Source organism: Apaloderma vittatum, unplaced genomic scaffold (genome assembly GCF_000703405.1).
Source record: "Apaloderma vittatum isolate BGI_N311 unplaced genomic scaffold, ASM70340v1 scaffold23421, whole genome shotgun sequence".
Taxonomy (NCBI): Eukaryota; Metazoa; Chordata; class Aves; order Trogoniformes; family Trogonidae; genus Apaloderma; species Apaloderma vittatum.
This window is the reverse complement of record NW_009698841.1, coordinates 1-9,047: the sequence shown is the minus strand read 5'-3', so window position 1 is coordinate 9,047 and position 9,047 is coordinate 1. Positions and strand designations below refer to the sequence as shown.

Here is a 9,047-nt window from a genome sequence, read left to right as displayed (position 1 = left end):
ATAATTTCCACCTCTCTTGAGTGCAGTCTGTTTGGTATGAGTCCACTGTTCAATCAAAAAGGCAGACAAGGCCATTGCCAGCGTATGTTCCAGACAACTGAATGCTTCATCTTTCTCTAGGAATATGCGAGTGGCAGCTGAACATATAGGGAAATTTAGTAGTCATCTATTCCTACATGAAGAACTATTTTGTGAAGGTTTTATGATCAGATCAGATATTAAATGCACTCCATATTTAGACAAATATTCCAAACTACTACACTAGTCTTCTGGTAATGGACAGCTCTTCTTCCTAATCCGTGTGAAAGGATTAGCATTCTGAGAAATTTCAGCTGTCCCTGTAACTTTTCTAGTGAGCTCATGAGTGATCTCTGGGTTTAGATTCCAATCTGGGGCCCAAAGTGTGGGTGCTGCAGTGCCAGAGCACTCTTGGAAGGGAATCCTACAGCACAGGGCATCATCTGGTGCCACATATTATGCTGGATCCCAGATATTGTTTTTCTCACCTCTTCTGTGTATTATTCACTGAGATATTTTAATGATTGATATATGCATGCACAAGCATATATTTTAATTTGATGCCTCAAAAGTCATCCCAGGCATCTATTCAAGAGCTCAATTTCAAAGTAAAATCTCCCATTACTTGGGTTCAGCCATCCAACTAACTGTTTTTCAAGCCCTCTCAGCTATTGAGAGTGTCCTATGCAGAAACCTCAGCTATAATACATTTTGACCTCCTGCTTTTGAGAAAATACCACTGAAAAGTGTCTCTTAGGAACAATTATGTGCTGTTTTCTGGCATACTTTTCCTTTTCCACTCAATGCACATGTTCCTAAAGCATTATAGACATTATCATCCTCATTGCGTGACTGAAAAGTTGTGGTATAAACACACCAAGGAAACTAGCATGGGTCAAGCAGCAAATCACTGAGAAAGACAGCAATAGGGATCATAAGTCCCTGCATCCAAGTTCTCTAAGTGCCTTGAGTAGTCTAGATTCTCTCCTTAACACTCTTGACAAATTATTTATAGATGTATTCACATAGTCAGTAACATACAAAAATATTCTAATTATATCATTCAAATCAAATGACAATTATGCCCTTAGTTTGCCAGACAATGCTTTGCCAAAGAAGGTTTGCCAGAAATGTTTTGACCGAAGAAAGGGGGAGCATCTGCAGCATCTGCAGATGAGACACTATAAAATCTCCCAGGGACAAGTCTGGCCTGTCTCTGCAGAAGGCTTCAAGGTAGGTGCATGCATTTTGTCAGCTTGAAGAAAGCAGACTATTGTCTTTGCAATATCTCATTCCATTATTTCTCCTGCCTCTGGCAACCATTTCTACAAGGGAGTGACCCTGTGAACAAAAATTTTAAACATGATTTCAGTGCATGTCTGTATCTTCAATCTATAATTTGTCTATGAAATTCCATGCAGCAATAAGAAACAACTGCCATTCTTATTTTACAGGATTGGTCGGTTTCCAGAATATAAGCCTTTCTCCAAAGGTAACACCTTGAATAATGCACTGCTAGACTATAGTCTAAGACAGGACTTCCATACAGCTGCATAAGCTGTCTTCATAAATCCTCTTATATGTCTACCAACTTGCTCCAGGCTAGACTGCTGAAAAGAGTGAGAGTGGGGTTTTTATCTGAAAAGTAATTCTTCGTTTTCAGCACACAAGGTAACATTTCTAAATAAGAAAGTACACTGAATAGTCACCACTCATAATTAAGTATCAGAACAGAGAGTGATTTCCTTGGGCTGTAGATCCTTTCATGTGAAGAACTCTCATCTGGTCAGAATTCAGCAAGGTGAGTTACCAAACTCATCAATATGCAGATGTTCTATTTACTGTTGGCCTATGTGTTTTAGAAGACTAAGTCTCACTCTTCAGTGCAAGTAGGGTACTTTTAAGTTCAAAGTGGAATACAGTGGTTGCTTCTGCGAGAATTTCTAGGAGAGTATTAGCAATTTATTAGGTAAAAAAGCAAGGAGTTTTCCCACGGATATAGATTATGTTATTCTTCTCAGTGATCCACAACCTTTTTAACTCCACCAGACACCTCTGCTGACGTGCTTTTGGTAAAGTGCAGACATGGCCTCTGGAGATGCTGAGATGGCTGTTTTTGGGGAGGCAGCTCCTTACCTCCGAAAGTCAGAAAAGGAGAGAATCGAGGCTCAGAACAAGCCTTTTGATGCCAAGTCATCTGTCTTTGTGGCCCATCCTAAAGAGTCCTTTGTGAAAGGGACAATCCAGAGCAGGGAATCAGGGAAGGTCACTGTCAAGACTGAAGGTGGAGAGGTAAGTGGAAGAACAAGGCTGAAGGACAGCACTTGATTCCCACGCTGAGCTTTTAGCTGCCATGCATTTCCTTGGCAGACCCTGACCGTGAAGGAAGATCAAGTCTTCTCCATGAACCCTCCCAAGTACGATAAAATCGAGGACATGGCCATGATGACCCACCTCCACGAGCCCGCTGTGCTGTACAACCTCAAAGAGCGTTACGCAGCCTGGATGATCTACGTAAGTACCAGCAGCAGTCTTCCTCTGGGCAGCTCAGGGGAACTGCTCTGCCGGCTTTCCTGGCAGACCTACTCGGGTCTCTTCTGCGTCCCCGTCAACCCCTACAAGTGGCTGCCGGTGTACAACCCGGAGGTGGTGTTGGCCTACCGAGGCAAGAAGCGCCAGGAGGCCCCTCCACACATCTTCTCCATCTCTGACAACGCCTATCAGTTCATGCTGACTGGTGAGTGCTTGATTTCCTTTGTACTACTTTGCCGTCTGTAAAGGGAAATGTAGGATATTCTCTGGAAATAGGGTGCAATAGTTACAATACTGTGTGTGTGAAATTCATGGAGGATGTATGCACTTTACTGTAATGGTCAGTGTGAGCAAGAATCGGAGCTAATAAGGAAAACAAAATATATCTGCACTGAACAGGGACGTAAGCTTTACTTGATTATTATGCAAACAGCATTCAGTATGGAAAAGATGATCAGGTGTTCTAAAGTACATACAGCTGTTAATGATCAATGCAGCCCCTACACTGATCTATGCAACTTTAAATCACTTACACTTTACACTGATAAGTAAGCATCAGATAGCAATGTCAAGGAAAAAAATAAAGCTTTTAGCATTTAAGTTGCATGACATAAAAAAAAAAGTTCTTTCTGCTTTTTCGTTTTCCTTCTGCCTCCTATTTTCTCTTCCCTGTGTGCATTCAAATCAAAAACATGAAGTATTTTAGGTCTTCTTTTCCTGTTCTTTTGTTACAAACTAGGAGATAGAAAAATGAAAAATCAACCCTATTCTGGATCTATCTGTGTATGATCTCAGGAATACATAATTTCTCTCTATATAGGGACTGGAAAAAAAAGAAAGATGAAAAATAATGAAAGAGGCTGGTCAGATGTTTCTGTTGTTCGTGGTGCCTCCAAATTTTCACAGATTGGAAATTTTAGCTTCAAAAGATTTTACATGCCGTCAAAGCACATCCTCAATATATTCATTACATTTACTTACCTAATAAGAGAGAGACAAGTAGCCTGATGATAAGACAGTATCTCGAAAGGCACAAGACTACAAAAGCAGCTCTGAAGTGATATTTACTAATCCAGTTGATGATACCTTAAGTACCTCTGAGAGCAACTGAAAATACACATTAGAGTTCCCAGGGCTTTTCACTGTCTTCTGTCTCTGCATCCTCTGGAAGCTTCAGTTAATATTTTTCTACTAGTTTTTGGGTTATCTGATATTTGTGAGCAGTAGGAAAACTTTCTTATCTCTGTCTTTTCACAGATCGCGAGAACCAGTCGATCCTGATCACGTATGTACATCCCCGCTCGGGTCCCCACAGGGCTGCCCTGTGCCAGGGAACCTCCTGCCTGACCACACGCTCTCTGCTTCTCTCTTTGCTTTGACAGCGGAGAATCCGGTGCCGGGAAGACTGTGAACACCAAGCGTGTCATCCAGTACTTTGCAACAATTGCAGCCAGTGGGGATAAGAAGAAGGAGGAGCAGACATCAGGCAAAATGCAGGTGAGTCAGGTAGAGCAGACTGAATGCTTGGTATGTAATTGCTTTGTCAACTAAACACTGTAACTCAATAATGATCATCCTGCAGGGAACGCTTGAGGATCAAATCATCAGCGCCAACCCACTGCTGGAGGCCTTTGGCAATGCCAAGACTGTGAGGAACGACAACTCCTCACGCTTTGTGAGTTGTTGCTTTGCACAAAATCTCGCCTTATTATAACAGCAGTGATCAGCTATTGGCATTCTCACATAGGGAGATGGCAATGAAACGCATCCAGGCTGAAATGCTTCTTCTTCTCCTCAACAGGGCAAATTCATCAGAATCCACTTTGGAGCTACAGGCAAACTGGCTTCTGCTGACATTGAAACCTGTAAGAGACTCTCCTGGACTGATCCTGTTCTTTCTAATCCTTCCTAGTTCTCATCTAACCTTGTCCTACTGTCCTTACCAGATCTTCTGGAGAAGTCAAGAGTCACTTTCCAGCTTAAGGCAGAAAGAAGCTACCACATATTCTACCAGATCATGTCCAACAAGAAACCGGAGCTCATTGGTAGGAAAGATCACTAAATTTTTGAAGGAAAAGTCAGTGAGTAATGTTCATTATGCCATCTGGAAAGATGATGTAAGTTTGGTTTTCTTCTTTTATTACTTCCAGATATGCTCCTCATTACCACCAACCCTTATGATTTCCAGTTTGTGAGTCAAGGTGAAATCACCGTTCCAAGCATTGATGACCAGGAGGAACTGATGGCCACAGATGTAAGTAACTTGCAAAACAGGTCATCTGGTGGACAGAAGCCCTGGTACACATATGTTTACTTTACTGTTTCTGTTGCCAGAGTGCCATAGACATCCTGGGCTTCAGCGCTGATGAGAAGACAGCCATCTACAAGCTGACAGGGGCTGTCATGCACTACGGGAACCTGAAGTTCAAGCAGAAACAGCGAGAGGAGCAGGCAGAGCCTGATGGCACAGAAGGTATCAGTAGCTCAACAAAGAAAGAGATTGTCACCAAAAGGACTTAGGCATGTTTCAGGCTTTAAATACATAAAAGTTTAAATGAAAATGTATTTCTCCAACATCTAGGTGAGAGTTGAGACATGTATCTCATCTAATAATATATGTAATTTTATTCTGTGACTACTTAATAAGAGATCTGGTGTGCGCTGTCAGGAAGCCAGGAGGTATGGATGTCAGCTCCTGTAACATTGTTAGTTATAGTTTAGTTGGAACACAACTTGCAATCGCTGTTGTACTGTGGATTCATGAAGTGGTTCAGTGTTAACAGGGCAGGAGGCTGTGCTCCTAGTCACCTTCACCTATTGGGTGGAATGCTGATTTGAGATGTTTTTGATTTGCCTCTGTCATAGCAGAAAGTAGAGTCTGTGCCTCCAGCTCTCTGAGTAATGAGTGCCTTTTCTGTATGACTAGGAAAAATGTATGAAGTCCCATACTCATGCCTTAAAAAGGATGAAAGCAAGGAGCTCTCCTGAAGGACATTTGTAGAAACTAAAACTCAGAAAGTGCTGTAGACTGAATCCTGAATCTTCGTAGCTTTCACTCAGATATTTTTGTGTAACTTGCTAACAGTGAACACTGCTGTTACTTTTGAGACAGTTACTCCAGGACCAAATTTTAAGAATTTCACAAAATTTATTTCTCTCTCACTCTTCTCTGGTGTTTAGTGGCTGACAAGGCTGCCTACCTGATGGGCCTGAACTCAGCTGAATTGCTGAAAGCCCTGTGTTATCCCCGAGTCAAGGTCGGCAATGAATTCGTGACCAAAGGTCAAAATGTGTCACAGGTAAAGTCTGGAGGTTGAAAATACTTGGCTTGAAAGAGTCCTTGCACATTCTTCTTTCACCCTAGGAGGTAACTCTGGCCTTTTCTTCTCTGCTGTAGGTGAACAATGCCGTTGGGGCCCTGGCAAAAGCTGTCTATGAGAAGATGTTCCTGTGGATGGTTGTTCGCATCAACCAACAGCTGGATACCAAGCAGCCCAGGCAGTACTTCATTGGTGTCCTGGACATTGCTGGCTTTGAGATCTTTGATGTAAGGAACAGTTTTCCTAACATTTTCATAGGCCAACTGAGAGTAAAGGGAATTTTAAGACATATTTTTAACAGAAGTTGATCTTTTCCTACACTTATTTGCAAGGCTTTTGGAATAAACTTTTTTAATTCTGAAAAAACCCCCCAACAACAGCCTAATCTCTATTTACACTGAATTTGAAACCTTCACTCTTTCTAAATACAAAACCTATCCTAGAGAGATAGCACAGGAAAACTACACAGGAAGAGGTCTTGTATGTAAATACAAGACACTGGGCTTCTCGGTTCAAGAAAGGTGGGGAACTGCTGGAGACAGTCCAGTGGAGGGCAATGAAGATGATTTGGGAACTCGAGCATGTCTCTTACGAGGAAAGGCTGAGAGAGCTGGGACTATACAGACTGGAGAAGAGAAGGCTGAGAGGAGACCTTACAAGTCTTATAATGTCTATAAATGTTATAACATTAAATTATAACTTAATATATAATTTATATCTATAAACATCTGAAGGCGAGGTGCAGGAAGGATGGAGTCAAACTCTTTTCAGTAGTGCCCAGTGACAGTACAAGGGTGAATAGGCACAAGCTGGAACACAGGAAGTTTCATCAAAATATGAGGAAGAACTTTTTTACTGAGAGGGTGATGGAGTCCTGGCACAGGCTACTCAGGGAGGTTGTGGTGTCTCCATCTTTGGAGACTTTCAAAACCCACCTGGATGGTCTTATGTGATGTGCTCTAGGCAATTGTGAGCACAGCAGCGAGATTGGACTAGATCATCTCTGGACGTCCCTTCCACCTCTGATGATTCTGTGATGCTGTGATCACCTATTATAAATGAGGATTGCACAAAACCCCATCCTGCTATTATTGCTGTGCCTTGAAAATGTTGGATGTCTTTTTATGCTTCGCAGTTCAACAGCTTTGAGCAGCTGTGCATCAACTTCACCAATGAGAAACTGCAACAGTTCTTCAACCACCACATGTTCGTGCTGGAGCAGGAGGAGTACAAGAAGGAAGGAATTGAATGGACATTCATTGACTTTGGGATGGACCTGGCTGCCTGCATTGAGCTCATTGAGAAGGTATCCTTCCTGTTCAAGTCTATTACATGTTGGATTTTCCATTATTGCCAAGAGACAAACTTAAGAAGCATGTAAATATTCTGGCTTTTTCAACCCTGTGAAAGTGTCAACAAGGTGAAAGTGTTTTGGAGATCACACAGAGATATCAAGAAGTTTGGTAAGAGTATTCATTTCCAGACTGCAAAATGAAGTTATATAAAAGACTGTCATGTTTGGTAATATTTACCAGTAAAGATATTGTATGGAAAGGATAGTGTTTCACAGTGTCGTATCTGTAATTTTTTCATTAGCAAATCTGTTTATATGAGTTCAAATGAAAGAGAAACACTGAAGAAAGTTCAGCCTTCATTAATTTGTTGACTTATTGTCGTGAAATGGGAACAACTTTCTCTTCTGACTCCAGCAATTTTCAAAACAAGGGATGTTTCCTTTCTAATTTGTTTCTTCCTCTTGTCTGTTGTAATGTCTTCCAGCCCATGGGCATCTTCTCCATCCTGGAAGAGGAGTGCATGTTCCCCAAGGCAACTGACACCTCTTTCAAGAACAAGCTCTATGACCAGCACCTGGGCAAGTCCAGCAACTTCCAGAAGCCCAAACCTGCCAAAGGCAAGGCTGAGGCTCACTTCTCCCTGGTGCACTACGCTGGCACGGTGGACTACAACATCACTGGCTGGCTGGAGAAGAACAAGGACCCTCTGAATGAAACTGTCATTGGGTTGTATCAGAAATCGTCTGTGAAGACACTGGCCTTACTCTTTGCCAACTATGGTGGAGCAGATGCAGGTCAGCTCTGTGAAAATTTTATTTGCAGTATGGGACAAAGTTGACACCAAATTAAAGCAGTAACCACTAAGCAGTTAAAGTTGTGTTGTTGTTTTTTTTCTGTGGTCTTCAATATGCAACATCTATATTTTAATACTTTTTTTCTTTTCTTTCATTTGCAGAGGCTGGTGGTGGTGGCAAGAAGGGAGGCAAGAAGAAGGGTTCTTCTTTCCAGACTGTCTCAGCTCTTTTCCGGGTACAGTACTGTGTTTGTTATCTCTTTGTGGTATGAAGAAAGGGGGTGAGCTAATATTCTGTTTGGAAGGGCTATTTTGCGTTGCTGTAATGGCAGTAAAAGTCTTTGGAAATTCCATGTGAGTTTTTCCAGGATCAACTGCAATATTGCTAATATGTTATGTTCAAAAATCAGCATTCGATCTTGGAATATCGTGAAAATTGAATCAATTTGTTGTTGTTGGAGAGGATGTTATTCAAGTCTATATTTTTATGTCTTTGGGTCAAACTAGAACTATAATTATAGCATTCTTGCATTTCTGTGAGGTTGATATGTTGTGGAATTGGGTCTCCTTATAAATATTCTCCAAGGAGATATTCATCTTATTTGAAAAAATCCCACTTTTAAAAATTTAAGTAGCTTGACTTTAGAAAGCAGAATATGAAAAATGTGAAAGTTAATCACTCTATGTGAAACTAGTTATGTGAAATTGTATATTCATTTCCACTTAATCAATAGAAATGTAGTACTATTTCAGTCTGTAAAATGGTGTTCAGTACTTTCACATGGAACAAATATTTTGTTTCTGCGCCTTTACCAAAGTGTTCTGAAACCCAGCTCATTTTCAGAAGTCATAAAGTTGTTACCATGGGCTTGATGCATCAGCCATTCAGTCTTTAAAATAGTGTTCAATGCTTTCAAATACGAGAAGTATTTGGTTTCTGTGCCTTTACCTAAGTATTCTGAAATTCAGCTCATTTTGAGAAGTCGTGAAGTCATTACCATGGGCTTGATGCATCAGCCCCTGGACATAGGAAGCTCACATTAGTAACTGGTCCCCCTAGGAGAACCTAAACAAGCTGATGACCAATCT

The 9,047-nt window shown here is 41.3% G+C and overlaps 1 protein-coding gene across 1 annotated transcript; it reads left to right on the top strand.

Moving 5' to 3' along the window:
• Positions 1–2,124: 2,124 nt before the first annotated feature.
• LOC104268347 (myosin heavy chain, skeletal muscle, adult-like) lies at positions 2,125–9,042 on the top strand (the record flags this gene model as incomplete). Its single annotated transcript, XM_009878178.1, has 16 exons — positions 2,125–2,310; positions 2,389–2,532; positions 2,599–2,755; positions 3,808–3,835; positions 3,933–4,047; positions 4,133–4,225; positions 4,352–4,415; positions 4,497–4,595; positions 4,701–4,804; positions 4,885–5,023; positions 5,731–5,849; positions 5,948–6,097; positions 7,006–7,176; positions 7,650–7,959; positions 8,121–8,194; positions 9,019–9,042. Coding segments are annotated over exons 1-16 (1,977 nt in total), but the record flags the coding sequence as incomplete, so codon positions are not given.
• Positions 9,043–9,047: the final 5 nt, after the last annotated feature.